This window comes from Lottia gigantea (assembly GCF_000327385.1).
Source record: "Lottia gigantea unplaced genomic scaffold LOTGIsca_14, whole genome shotgun sequence".
Lineage (NCBI taxonomy): Eukaryota > Metazoa > Mollusca > Gastropoda > Lottiidae > Lottia > Lottia gigantea.
In genome coordinates this window covers 1515536-1530945 of record NW_008707617.1, presented here as the reverse complement: position 1 = coordinate 1530945, position 15410 = coordinate 1515536, and the positions used below count along the sequence as shown (strand labels likewise).

The 15410-nt window shown below is 31.7% G+C and overlaps 1 protein-coding gene across 1 annotated transcript in view; it reads left to right on the top strand.

Annotated features, from left to right (window-relative positions):
- Positions 1–14839, top strand: part of LOTGIDRAFT_186132 (hypothetical protein) — a 33707-nt gene extending 18868 nt beyond the window's left edge. Inside the window, exons 2-5 of the mRNA XM_009049684.1 lie at positions 5308–5352; positions 8333–8442; positions 8891–9866; positions 13953–14839. Coding sequence (XP_009047932.1) covers positions 5308–5352; positions 8333–8442; positions 8891–9866; positions 13953–14123 — 1302 coding nt within the window. The 3' untranslated portion in view covers positions 14124–14839. The remainder of the gene's footprint in view (positions 1–5307; positions 5353–8332; positions 8443–8890; positions 9867–13952) is intronic.
- Positions 14840–15410: the final 571 nt, after the last annotated feature.

Genomic DNA, 15410 nt, shown 5'->3' with positions numbered 1-15410 from the left:
TCGGCTGCAAAATGATTCTTAATGTTTCTGACATCCTTCTGACAGCTTCGGGAATTATACAACAAATAACAATGTACATGTATTCTGATAAAGTAACTAAGACCTTAGTTCATTAAGATTAGCTTTCTACTCGTTATCTTAAGAGTATGAAATAAAACAAGAATTTAAACAAGTATTTCAGTTTTATCTCTTCTAACGAACAGAATTATGAAGTGAGCTGGCTACTAAAAGCATCGTAAAACGTTCTTATCGCTACACCTCAGATAGGTTTCTTCACAAATTCTTAAGGTATCAACGATAAAAGCAACCTTTCAAGAGATTAGGCAAGAAACTATGCGAGTCAAATTACACTTAACGTCAATCTTGAAAGCCATAGAATCCTATGTACTTTTTATTAATGTTAAGTGTGCATTGGTAGCTGTATGTTATGACACATTGCTCCAATTAGTCTGTATATTTCAACATATTATAAGAAATAGTATATTGGATAATGTACTTTGTAGGTGTTTTGTTATACACACCTACATGAAAATTTGGACGTATATTGACTGTCGCACTGGTCCGTCAACATTTCTTGTGAACACAACAGAGACTAAAACTTTTATTTGATTTTATTGAAATTTGTTGTGATCATATAAATTGATGAGATATGGTTCAAGTTCAAATTTGACAATTTTTCGATGAACGGTTTTTGAATTATTGCCCTTGACTTGGTTAAAAAGTCTCAAAATGTGTTTGTGAACACAGTAGAGACACCAATTTTTATCTGATTTTAATGCAATTATGAAGATTTTTAAAATGAGAAATTTGTGATTATGATTGCTGTCAGTGGGCGAATGTTGCCTTGCCTCGCAAGCTAACTTATTTATTACAACGTATTTTAAATGTAGAAAGATCCAGCGCTGGATGGTTCCCATTTTCAATATATCTTCCGGTATAACATGATCTCATTTATATTTTTATAAGTGACATACTTTTTTGTTACTTTTTTCCTTTTTTTTGTATTAACTTTATCGGATTAAAATTTCATATACATTTCTACGTCAAGTATTTATTCGTGTTAGGAAATATTCATTCATTTCGGGAAAAACATATCAGAATATGTTAGTTATAATTCGTATCGTGCTCTTTCACTGATTATTGAGAGATAAGTCATATTAGTTCGAATGTTGTTGCAATTGATTGTCGAGGTTTCACTGACTTAAAGATTTTTCCCATGTTAGATAATTCTTTGGTATTAGTGAAGGCTTCTCTGGTTACCTTTGGAATGTTTTGATAGTTTTTCATTCCAAGGATCGTACAAACTTGGTTGTCATCAATCTTATTAAATCTTGTTATCGCTTCTTTTCCCTTTTTATTCATCTCCATTGTATTCTAACACGTTTTATACCACAGTCTCGTTCTAACGACGTTATGTTTTAACCTATTGTGAGATATCAAAAGCCAAAGAGGCTGTCATTTCGACTTGGGGTTCGATATCCGACAATTGGTAACTTTTGGCAAGACACGGGTCCTTCGTGACATGCTTTGATTGGTTAAAAATACGTCATTAGGTATAAAATATGTTACATTACAATGGAGACGACAAATATTGGAAATTAGAACAGAAACAGGAAATTTAATCCAATTTCATATAGATTAGGTTTATATTAATTGATCTTGTTCAAAAATTCAAATTAGACTTCAAAATAATATTATACTTAAAAGTATATTTTCATGCATTTATACATAAGTCGAGTAAGATGACATAAGAGTATTAGAGGCTGTTTCCAGAGGTACATTTCACTGTTGCCTTAAAAATCCATTTAAAATTTATGGGGGGAGGGGGGGGGGGACTTTGAACTTTGAACACTTTGACTTTGAACAGACATGTAAAAAAAAACTGAATATGAAAAGAATGCATTTTGTGATGCTTTTGGTTATCTTTCTTCCAATTCCCACGAGAAAAAGCCAAATCTTGTTGGACACGATATCGGATGAATAAAATCATGCTTGAGGTTACTACTTTCAAGATGTTTGAATGAAGAATATTATAGACATGCACGGGTGATAGATAAGGCTATAGCGTGAATACGGTCTGTATCGATATGACCGTGTCTTCCTGATCTCTTACTAAAAGTTTTGATTACAAGGAAGTAGGCGTGTAGACCATGCAATTAATGAAGATTTTCAACGTTGGTTAATTAGACTTGTTAATCATTGATTCCCTGCATTGAAGACAATGCGATGTCAAGATATACATATTAATTCCGACAGCTTCTCCTAATTATCCCACCCTTCATTAGTCGAATCTAAATTAGCTTCTCATATTTATGCATACCTGACAAGCTTTCATTGTGAGCTTTCTTCTAATTACACCAAAATATGTGAAAATAATGTGACTACATTGTTTTCAAATATTTAGAATTGCTCTTACTATCATAAGTAATAAATCTGTGACCAAATTGTTTTCACAAATTCAAATATTTAGAATTGCTGAATTGCTATTACAATCATAAGTTGTATATGTTTGATCAAAATTGTTTTCAAAAATTCAAATACTTAGAAATGCCCTTAATATTGTAAGTTATATATATGTGACCAAATTGTTTTCAAATATTCAGAATTGCTCTTACTATCATAAGTTGTATATATGTGACCAAATTGTTTTCAAAAATTCAAATATTCAGTTATATATATGAGACCAAATTGTTTTCAAATATTCAGAATTGCTCTTACTATCATAAGTTGTTTATATGTGACCAAATTGTTTTCAAGAATTCAAATATTTAGAATTGCTCTAACAATCATAAGTTGTATATATGCGACCAAATTGTTTTTCAAAAATCCAAATATTCAGTTATATATATATATGTGACCAAATTGTTTTCAAAAATCCAAATATTCAGAATTGCTCTATCATAAGTTATATATATGTGACCAAATTGTTTTCAAAAATCCAAATATTTATAATTGCTCTTACTGTCATAAGTTGTATATGTGACCAATTTGTTTTCAAAAATTAAAATATTCATTCATAACTGCTCTTACAATCGTTAGTTATATATATGTGACCAAATTGTTTTCAAAAATCCAAATATTTATAATTGCTCTTACTGTCATAAGTTGTATATGTGACCAATTTGTTTTCAAAAATTAAAATATTCATTCATAACTGCTCTTACAATCGTTAGTTGTATTTATGTGACAATTGTTTTCAAAAATTCCAATATTGAGAATTGCTCTTACTTTCATAAGAGGTATCTAAGTCATGTATTATTTGGGGACCGAATCGTTTTCTAAAATCCAAATATTCAGAATTGCTGTAACTCTCATAAGTTATATTATTATAAAGCTTTATGCTGACAATACGTTCGTGTCATCTTTGGTATTAAGATAAGTAAATAGTCTTAATTAAGATGAAGATGTCTGATGCTATTAGTAATAATTACATGTTATTTGCATGTCGGTTGTCACTGTATCAAACTAATTCTGATACTTCTAAATGATCACTGTTATTAGCTGTTGACAGTTACTAATTAATAACCAAATATTTAAAGGAGATGAATCGCTTTACAAACATAAAATTGATGGGGTCACTTCTGGATTTGATAGTGAAATGGATACAGTCTCCAGCAAATGGCGTTAACGGCATCTCGAAAACAAAATGTGGTAATCAATCATATTTTAATTGGTATAATGAGTCAAATAATAACCAGTTTCTATGAAAAAATACCACCGCCCAATGGATTAACTACCATGTCCAACCAAATTTCTTGGAGGAGGGACCCCAACGCCAAGTCCACGAGCACAATTGAGATTTCGGAGGAAGGGAGGATTTGATTCACCCAAATGTGCAGGCCTTGGGTTGATCAAATTGCAATACTTACTCATTTATGACATTGCACACTAGCGTCACCAACAGAATCAATGGAAACACTGAGCTGTATTTTAAGTCGATGAGTCTTTAATTAACTTGATCCCCTTACAGATCATATTAGGATGGACACGATACAAGGAAGACAGACTATATTCACTATCAAACACTGACTGATGAAACCTGAAAAAATTCAAGCTTTTAAAGACGATTGTTCACAAATTTATACTATCAAAGAACTTTACGTACTTACTAATTGATAAATTTGTATGTATATTTCTTATTTTTTGTGCTAATAACGCAACTTGCCTAATGAATCGTACGTAGCAAGGTACTCTGCTTTCTGACATTCATAACAAAGTTCAAACGCCTATTTTAAGTCTTTCATTACAAATCTCACACTAATCTCTTCTGTCAAAAGACGTGTGGTCTTATTTACGTTTGAACTCAAGTAGATGAATCTTATTGAAAACTTTGTCAAATTTAACACAATAATTGTTTACATAGTTGACAGTTTCCTCTTGTATTCCGGAACCTTTGACCAGAATCCAATCAAGGAAGCAAATATTCATTCTGGACGGTACAATATTCTCATCAAAGAAGGAACATTAATAAAGTGGATCTGAGTATATTGTCTTAAACAAACTCAATGTGTTGGAAATAGTGTCCTCTATACGATATTAACTTTTCTACTTGAGTCATTTTACATCCATTATTATAGATTACTTCAAGTATAGAAGTACCTGACTTTCCTTCTATAATGGCATTTTCTTTGTCCAGTTGGTCACCTGATTCATTTATAGTTAGAGGGCTGTCTCATAACCTGAAGTCATCATTTCTATCTTAATGATGAAATCGTTTCCATGGAGCGAGTTTTGTCATTAGACGAACTTACCTTATTGGTGTATGACCCTGGCCACAGAACTAATAAAACTTAAAGAACCAATTAAGCAAAAAGGGTTTATTCTGAATATTCCTGTATGTTTTGTATCTTATTGGGTTAAAGAAAAAAAACATTCATTATGCTGTTTAGAAAGGAATCTGACTAAGTACTAAATTGATGTTGTGCCTTGATACTCAATTGCTGCATAAAATAAAACAATAAAGAATCGAGTATTATGAAACAACATATATTAAACTATTTGAAAAGCACAAGGGAGAGAAATTGGTTTCTGTTCTGTTAAAAAATCTGTGCAAAGGCCTGTACTGGCAGCAGAGCAGAAAATTCAAACACTCCAAATATTAAGGCATTTGTTGTTGTGTAAAGAATTGCTTTTCAGCATATTGCTTGAGAGACTTTTAAACTACATTTTTGACACACAGACACCATCTCATAACATATTTTATTTCAAGTCCGAATTTCAAACATAGCTGGCCATTTTTGCTAAAATTAGTTATATTTTCATTGTTAAACGACATGTTAACGGTTGTAACTATTTACTATTTTTCAGAGTGAGAAGAATCAGATTATGATAATTAGTGTCTGGTTGATGCATGTAAGTATTCATTCAAAAAATGAAATTAGACCTAACTTTATTTTTAATAAACATGTAGCGACTTAAGTTAGGGTCCAAAGACTGGCCTCTTGAACATTCGTCACATTAACCTTTGACCTGACACCTGCTTTAACCAATCATATTCCTTCACAATCACAAAATCTGGAGAAGGCAGAAACTTGATTGGCTAGTTAGGTTAGGTCAAAAGTTACTCTGACGAATGTTCAAGAAGCCCGTCTTTAGATCCTTACTGAAGTGGCTATATTAAAAAAAAATCATAAAAACGGAACAAAAGTTTGGTTTAAGTTTAATAAGACTAAAATTCATTTAACAAATTAACTCACAAATTAGTTTCGTCGTTCAAAACCCTGAATTAGTTTCGCCGTTCAAAACCACGGATTGATCATCGCCTCATATTATTAAGATTATAAAGTACAAAAAGAGTTTTATATACACGAGAAATGAAAAAAAAAACGAATTGGCCCTGCATTGACGTCGTGTATTCGCATGTCACTTTACTAACTGTATTGTTAACCCCTGCATCGTATATGGTCTATTCGCATCTTAAATCGTAATACTGCCGTATGTCGAATTCTAAAAAAAATTTGTGATTAATAATATTTCAGATTGAAATCGGGGTATGATTTTATTTAAAAGAAAATTATGAATATGAAATAACATACAGATCTTTTTTGTTTATAAACAGTAAAGGAATAAATCACATTGTTTTAGATGATTAAAGAGGTAGAATATGACAGGACAGAGTCGGTGTTATAAATCTTCGTTTGTCTTGCCAATAATGATCGTACATCGAAAGATCAGTTTCATTACTAACACCTCATTATTTCGACGAGTATTGTTAACGAGGGTCTAAATTATAAACACAATCTTCATAAATCTATATTCTCTCTTGGAAAACAGCTTTAGTGTCTCGAGTGTCAAAAATGTTTATAGATGTCCATATATGAACTCTTCGATCTGCCAATACTGTCATTTCGAGAGAAAAGATCGGTGAGTAGTCTAGTATTCAAGGAATCATTTTCAGACTGAATTTGGAAAACATGAAATAATAATAACATTTGAAAGGAGATGTCCGTGTGTAAGGACTTTTGTTTATAACTATTGTATTTCCTAAGTCGTACAAGCGCTCGATAACACTTTTCGTAATGAAGTTTAGGATGACCTATTTTCAGACATTGGAAAATAATCCCACAGCATAAAATTCCAGCCGATCACCTATCGGCCAATCTAAAATGGGCAGTGTTCATATTATGGAAATAAAACTCTATTACGGATATACTACTCCTCTTAATTCAAGCAACGTTTCAATTCGCATACAGGAATCTTTTTCAAGCAATTATAATGGTTTATCTACTTCTAAATGTCATTCAAGGATTGAATCTGAACTATTCAACGATGACAATATTATGAAAGCATATTTTTTGCCATATGAACAACAAATTAAATTCTGTCGTTACATGGTATACAGTTTAAGAACTCATCATAATATTAGCGCCATAATCTACTTGCGATTGGCTGGTTGGAGATACGTCGTTACGTCCAAAACACCTAGTTATTTTCCTTTCTAAGCATTAATGATAGTAAGTTTCTCACGGTTTACCATCTTTCATAGTTTTACCATGCAATAAACGCTAAACACCCATATCGAATAATATTAGACACGGAACCACATGGCTTTTCTTTGAGAGATGAATTGCAATTTCTATCAGACGTTTAAAACGCAAAAAAGCAATCGCTGCACATGCTATTTCACTCAATTACTGGCACAGCAGTTTTGATCGATTGATTTGGGTATTGTGGGTATTTTCGATAGACCTTTAAAACAATAGGGCAATTCAATAATCAGAAATGAGTTCCAGCTCCTTTGCTGCAAAAACCACCGAATTTGTCACTAATATAATATTTCTCCAGGTTTAAGAAATATTAAAAATGTCTATTATAGTAATATATTAAATAAACACGTTGTTCGATCTTTGACTAAGAGTAATGTGTGATCATTTATCATGTAGCTATATAAAAGAAGTTTGACGCCTGTTCACTAACTAAACATATACCATCAAATATAATACAGACACATCCAATTCATCATCTTCTGTTTGCTGACTGTACTATTTAAAGAATCTAATCTATCCGATTCCACTTCATTAACACACAAAATAGTTTCAGTGTGTACAACTACAAAGAGGAAATCGACCTATCAAATCAAAAAGACACTATCCACGAACAACAAAATTCATCTCCGACCTCAGCTTTGTTGATTTCTAGTTTTTAAACGACAGTTTCTTCTTTTCAATACCGAGTTTGCGAGACAAAATATTTTTGTGCGAAGATCTTGGGGCCATCGGAGATAACCAAGTTTTCCATAGACATCACATCATAGACAAAATATTTTTGTACGAAGATCTTGGGGACGCCGGAGGTAACCAAGTTTTCCATAGACATCACATCATATTTTAACTTTTTAAACAATATTTTTTTTTGTCATATTCTCAATATAGGTCGCTTTTCCAACAACGGGCCATCCAGAGAACTTTTCAGAATCAATTCTTGAAAAAGTAACATGCCAGAAAGGAGGACGACGGTGTTTGTTTTAAAATCTTTAGAATGCTTCAAATAAGTCCCATGATGTAATCGGTAATAACTGCACCCGAGACTGTCGAGATCTGCGTTGGGATATACCCCCTCCTCCCCTCCTACCTAATAATTCCTGTCATATACCTCTATCCTTTGAGCAGCAATAATATTCGCATTCTGAAAAATAAGTGTAACAAATGAGTTACAATATATTGCCACCCATAACAGCACTTTTTGAATGTTGGATAACAGATCTTACTATAAAATGCAGATGTAAAAACCTCTGTTATCAGAGTATCACATTCTCTGGGTCACCAGTAGTTTGTTATGACTAAACTTCCGATATCAGAAAATTTAATTAATTATCTCTATTTACTCACTGTAGGAATGGTATGACAACAGATTACGATGGGAACCAGAAGATTATGGTGGAGTTGCTAAACTTCATATACCATCAGATGATTTATGGAGACCAGATATTGTCCTTTATAATAAGTAAGTTTTTATATAGCTTCTCACTATGTCCTATTAATCCATATACGATTTATATTAACTACATACTTACCGCTTATACTCTTTTATGTACCTCGACAATAAGTTCATTCATTATGTTAATTTTTTTTTCTATTCAGAAATAAGGGGAATTTTTATAATATAAAAGAATCTGTGTTATAGTCAAAATGATCTAGGTTTTGGCCGTTTAGACCACATTTCTTGGCCGTTATAATATAATTTTATTAAGGCCATTTTGGAGAAAAAAAAATTATTTGGCAACTATCGAATTCAATGCATAAAAGGTTGTTATTATTTAATGCCCTTTCTGCCATGTAACTGCAGTCATCCGACACATGTTACATAGTGATAACAATTGTGATTTCGATTTATTGGAAAATATGACACAGGCATTAAATTATATTATATTACTTTTTATTATTATTTACAGCGCAGATGGAGATTTCGTGATAACTTTGTTGACAAAAGCTACCGTATATTATACAGGTAAAATCGTGTGGGAACCACCAGCTATTTACAAAAGTTACTGTCCTATAGCTATGGCATACTTCCCTTTTGATATACAAGAGTGTTTCCTAAAATTTAGTTCTTGGACATATGATGGTGTTCAAGTAGATCTACAACATATATGTGAAGGTGTTGAAAACGCAAATAATGAAAAAATCATTCTGAGAGGAATAGATATTAAAGATTTTTATTTCAATGTCGAGTGGGATATTATAAATGTCACTGCGAGACGGAAAGTCAAATTTTACCCTTGTTGTCCCGAGCCTTATCCAGATATAACATTTAATGTTACAATTAAAAGGAGGACTTTGTTTTACACTTTAAATTTAATTATGCCATGTGTTTCAATTTCGTGTTTGACAATTTTAGTATTTTTCCTACCTGCAGACAGTGGTGAAAAAATTACACTTTCTATTAGTATATTGCTAGCATTAACTGTGTTCTTCCTCTTGCTTTCTGACATTAATCCGCCGACGTCTTTAGAAATACCGTTAATAGGAAAGTACCTCTTATTCATTATGTTGGTAGTGACTATGTCTATCTTTTTGACGGTTTATACCCTACATATACATTTTAAAACACCAACTACACACAAAATGTCGCCTTGGGTACGAAAAGTGTTTACAGATATTCTTCCTCGGATACTGTGTATGCGCAGACCAGAATTTAAATCTGGAAAAGGAAAGGTAGCTGTGAGAACCTGTAATGGTATTGAGATGAGAGAGACCGAAACAAGGGATTGGCAGATCTACGAAAATGTTCATCCTCCAGCGGAAATTGAGCCCGATTTCAGTGTAAATGTAAACTGCACAAGTAAATATTCACCTGGAGTCATAGAAGCTTTACAGGGTGTTAAAACTATTGCTGATAATTTACGAAAAGAAGATGAAGAAAACGCGGTAAGTCATTACAATAGTGTTGTCTTTCAAAAACTGAATGGTCTTTATTTGAAATCATTAAATATATAACTGCTTTCTTTAATTCGGTTTAACTAAACGTTATTGATTCAAAAGGGTTTCAAAGCCAACACTTACTTTGTGCATCATGTTGATATTCTGCCCGACGTTTGTGGTTTTTGTAGAATTACCAAACTTCTGATGAAGTCCATAACTGGTTATACAATAATGAAATTCAGACTAGATCTAAAATATGAGGCAACATGTACGCTAATTAGAATACCACATTTTCATTTTTTGATGGAAAATAAAGTTTCAATATTGCACGATATTAAAGACACTTTATACGGACACAGCATGTTTTATGGTTGTCAGGTTTTATGTTCCAACAGGTCGTATTTGATTTTCCAATTACGTTCGCAGGTCTTTGAAATTGACAACTCCAATATTTATATTAAATTCGTTTAATTCCTATCTTGTCAAGCTTGCTCAGAGGTCTAATGAAATTTGTCATTCAAGTTATACTGCACTTTTCAATCTCGTTTTATTACCTTCTACAAGTCATAAAAACCACACAATTGACGTCCATTTTTAATCAAAAATTAGGGAAATATGTCGAGTTCTTTTTGTGTTATAAAAACTTTGATAAGGATTTTAGTGATAAGCATAATTTTTCTTGATTAGATACATTTTTGTCAGATTGTTGACCAAAGTATTGCTTCATTTTTTTCTAATTTCTTAAGAAAACGTTTATGTGATAAAACTATATAACAGGATCAATTTTTTCTTGAGCTCATGACGTATTAAAATTTGGATCTTGCAGGCAGCAATTATTTGGTTAGCAAGCGCATTTTATTGCATTATTTACAGTATTCGGGAGCACTTGAAGATTGGCAGTTTGGGCCCAGTATACGTCTCTTTTGTATTTCAAGTCAATGGCTAGATTCTGTTTGTCATTTGAATGTGGCTGAACCGTTTTCAATCAAGAAGGCATTTAACAATTATTTGCATAAATTTAAAATTTGATTATCTTCAATATGACAATAGAGTTGTTTCTGTGACAAATCATCATAAAATTTGTTAAACATTGTAATAATGATAGCGTGAAACTCCGTTTTAATATTTCTATATTGCTCTACAATAATTGATGTATTAAGAACTATTTAACAGTGAGAATTGGTATTTCAAAGACCTAAAAATTCAATGGCATCCTAATACGTGTGATATCAATGTTAGCTCATTGCTATCGTGTTATAATCTGCTCGCTAGTTGAACCCGATAATTTCGAATGGAATTCTGTTGTCAAAGCCATAAATGTGCTGTCTCGTACCACTTGTAGTGGTGGTGGTTCTATTCACGGTTTTAAACATTTGAACATTGCGAATTACCAGTGTTTTTTGGCTGACTACCTCTTTCCATCAATTGAATTATGACCTCTTTGATGATTGTTGCTAGTAGCAAGATGTTTCCCATGGGTTCGCCATTTCTTTCATCGCTTCAAGAATTTTGAAGACATAAACAGCTTTCCAATAACACGAAAACCAAAGAAAAACGTCTAAAAGCTAATGATCATTGATCAGTCAAAGACGAAATCTTTTATTTGCATTTTAAAGAAGTCATTCGCTGTAATCAAACTAGTGTATATATTCATTAAATTCTAAGGTTCTGTTTAATAGCTTCTTTCCACTTACAGTTAGAAGATTGTATTTTGGATTCATCCATTAAATTACCAACAAGTCGGCATTCGTCGACAAAAGTAGTAAAATAGAGTCAGTCCTGAAATCGCCCAAGACAAATTTCAATTTTCCGAATTCTCATTCTGTTTTACGAACTACCAACATTCGACAAGCTCAAAATTAGACGAAGTTTGAGAGAGTACTCTTCGGTGATACAGGACAATGGAAAGATATGGACAAAGCGCCGATTTTACGTGCCTCCCCTTTTTTGGTGTACAAGCTACGATAAGTTCAAAATTTTAGGTGCCCCTTTTTTGTTCATCAAGCTGCATAATTTCAAGATTTTTTCAATGGGACACCGAACAGAAAAAAGGGTGGTTCTGCACTGTGTCTTGACAAAATTGACTTCATACATTCTGCAAAAACTGTAGAACTTAATTCAAATTCTTATGTCATTGATCTATTTATTGTATAGCATATAAGTTCATTAACTGCGACCAATACTTAACCAATATGATGTTTCGGGTATCAGGTTTCATACGAATCGTTAGTTCTTGGTTTATTTTTACATGACGAAACCGACATTATGTAGTGTATCCTTATAAGAACAAAGCCAAGGCACAATAGTCGATTATCCGAAAACTATGATATCTGAAAAAGGAATTGTGTTCACACATTATCATTATTTAAACACCTGTTTATTAGTGTTATTTATATATATAATTAATTACTTACTGAATGTCAATATGGAAAATAGCCTATTATCATAATTGAAGTAATAAATAATCATTCAAGTATATTTGACTACAAACAAAAACATAGAGACATTGTAAATACAGATTACTGAAAAAGGTCAATAAATTAATATGGATGTGTTCATTAGGACTTTGCCTTTGTGTTTTATTTTTTTTATATTTTAGAGCAGCCATAATAATGTCATAAATTTATATAACTAAATAATTTCATAACAATGTCACATATAACTAAATATTTTCATAACAATGTAACATATAACTAAATACTTCCATAACAATTTCACATATAACTAAATATTTCCATAACAATGTAACATATAACTAAATATTTCCAAAACAAAGTCACATATAACTAAATACTTCCATAACAATTTCACATATAACTAAATATTTCCATAACAATGTAACATATAACTAAATATTTCCAAAACAAAGTCACATATAACTAAATATTTCCATGACAATGTCACATATAACTAAATATTTCCATAACAATGTAACATATAACTAAATATTTCCGAAACAAAGTCACATATAACTAAATATTTCCATAACAATGTCACATATAACTAAATATTTTCATAACAATGTAACATATAACTAAATACTTCCATAACAATTTCACATATAAATAAACACTTCCATAACAATTTCATATTTAACTAAATATTTCCATAACAATATCACATATTAATTTAAATATTTTCAGTTATCAAGGAAATTGCACTGAGCTTTATTGACAATCTGCTCTTTTTGAGCCTCAATTAACACAATATGTCTTTTTTGAAAGAAATATCAATTTAGTATAGTTATAAAGAGATATTCTTAATGCTAAAATTTTCACTCTAACAATTATTAAACACCAAGGTATAACCAATTAAGATTTTGAAATAATTAGGTATACGTGTTTGTAATTCCCAGCTTACCGACACCAGATTTCCTTCGTTACATTTGTGCTAATTTAACATGTTTTCAAAATACGGCTGTTAGTAATTAAGTTGATAACCAAAACACAATCAATTTCCATAATGATTATAATAAGCGCACGTTAATTATATTCAACTTGAGGTTGGAGCGGTTTATTTTAACTTTAGCGTAGAAGTTTGGTGTAGAACAATATAATTAAAATTAGATTACAATTTCGTTTCGTTATTTATTTATTTTTTATTTTGCCCGGTCTCCATCGCAATCTAACAAGATTTATACCAGGGTCCCGTAATGTTGACGTTTATTTTAGCTTATCACAGAGCGTCATGCAGAATTAATCTCTAAATATCGGCTATAAATTTTGGAATAGTGAACCCCAAAGTAGAACGAAATGAGATTATGAAACTGCCGATACTCGCTTACAAAAGTAATTTTGAGTGGCGCGTGATTGTCTGCTATAAATAGCTTGTAACGTCATCAGTACGTGACCTTGGTATAAATTTTGTTAGATTACAATGGAGACCAACAAAAAAAAGATAATAACGAAACGAAATTGTAATCTAATTTTCATGAGATTGGTTGTAGAGCTGAGATGTATTGATATGCATATCAAGCGTTCGAGGACACACTTCTAAGATTTCTACAGCCTATTCTTCATATCCCATTGTTACGATGATTGGGAAATATCTGATATTCTCCACTAAAATGGTTTCCCTTTTTTATCTTTTCAGGAAGTTCTTGATTGGAAGTACATTGCCATGGTGATGGATAGATTATTTTTATACATATTCACAACTGCATGTTTTACTGGAACACTTAGCATCTTTCTGTATGCGCCATCTTTATATGATCCAAGATTACCACTAAATACAAGTGACTCCAACAGTTCGTGTATATATTAGAAAACATATGGGACACTATTATTTTCATGCTTTTAGAAAAATACACTGTGTGTGTCATTGAAGTAACAGTTTTTGGGACATTTTAAAGGCAGGTGGTACCAATGCTTCCAGTGGTAACGATCATTGAAACTGTTGTTCTTTTTTTGGGATGGTTTTTTGACGATTAGAATCACATACATGTGGTACATATGTGTAAATAGTTGAAATGTACATTCAGAATAGACAATGTACGAGTTGCCATTACTATTCTTGCAAAATTCATCTCGTAGTTAACCGCATGACTTTGCTCATCTTCATTAATCCAACAAGATGCAGAACAGCATGACTTCAAACTCTGCTTTCAATTTACTTCCCGTTATAAAAGATTGCTAATTTCCGAATCAATTTATTTTTTGCCTAATTGTGAATGAATGGCTGACTTTAAAGATTGTATCGTCTCTGAATGGGTTGGTTTTATAAATTCCCAATTATCTTCCATTTTGTTCTTCAAGAGAAGCAACCAGCTAACCTACTAACCCAATAAAGATCCTTTTGTGAATTGAGTTACCCACAAATTTTAAGCGTCATTACAAGCTTTTTAACTTAAGCTCCTTGACAGGGGGAAAACCCCGTCGTTTAAATATCAAAAAGAGACTAAGTGCTAACTTAAGCAGGGTTACAGATGTCTTTGAGTACAAGATCTATTCATCGGTCAATTTTGTTAGTTTATTGCTTTTACGCGTATCATGTTTTTATATTGGGGAAATTATTCAAATAGGAAACAGAGCTAAATAGATATCATTTAATAAACCGTCTTCCTTTTCATTCTCTATTGACCAAGGAAATTCGGTTACAGAAAAAATGGCGAAACGTCCGGTAAGATTGATTAAGTCAAGTTTATTGGCATGTGGAATCAATAATATATCTAACGTCACAAAGTCTATGATAAAAGCCTTATTCAGATTGTCTATAACTTTATCTTCCTCAAACGAAAAGTTTATGATAAAATTCGAGATTGAAAAATAAAGAAGGAAATTACTGTTATATAGAGAGAAATTTGATTAAATTACGCCAATTTTCATTACAATCTGAAGTTTTTGATTAACTAAATTATTCTTAATATATTATTTTTTCTCAAGATAAATCAACTTCAAAAAACCACAGCACAATTTCTGTTATCTGTACGTATACAAGTCATGTCTTTATTTAAAGGAGAAGTGTGCTCCAGTTGCAAATTGAGAATTGTGTTAGTATTCTTCTCATTTTGTACACAGATGTATCAATTTTGTCAACACTGTTAACTCATTT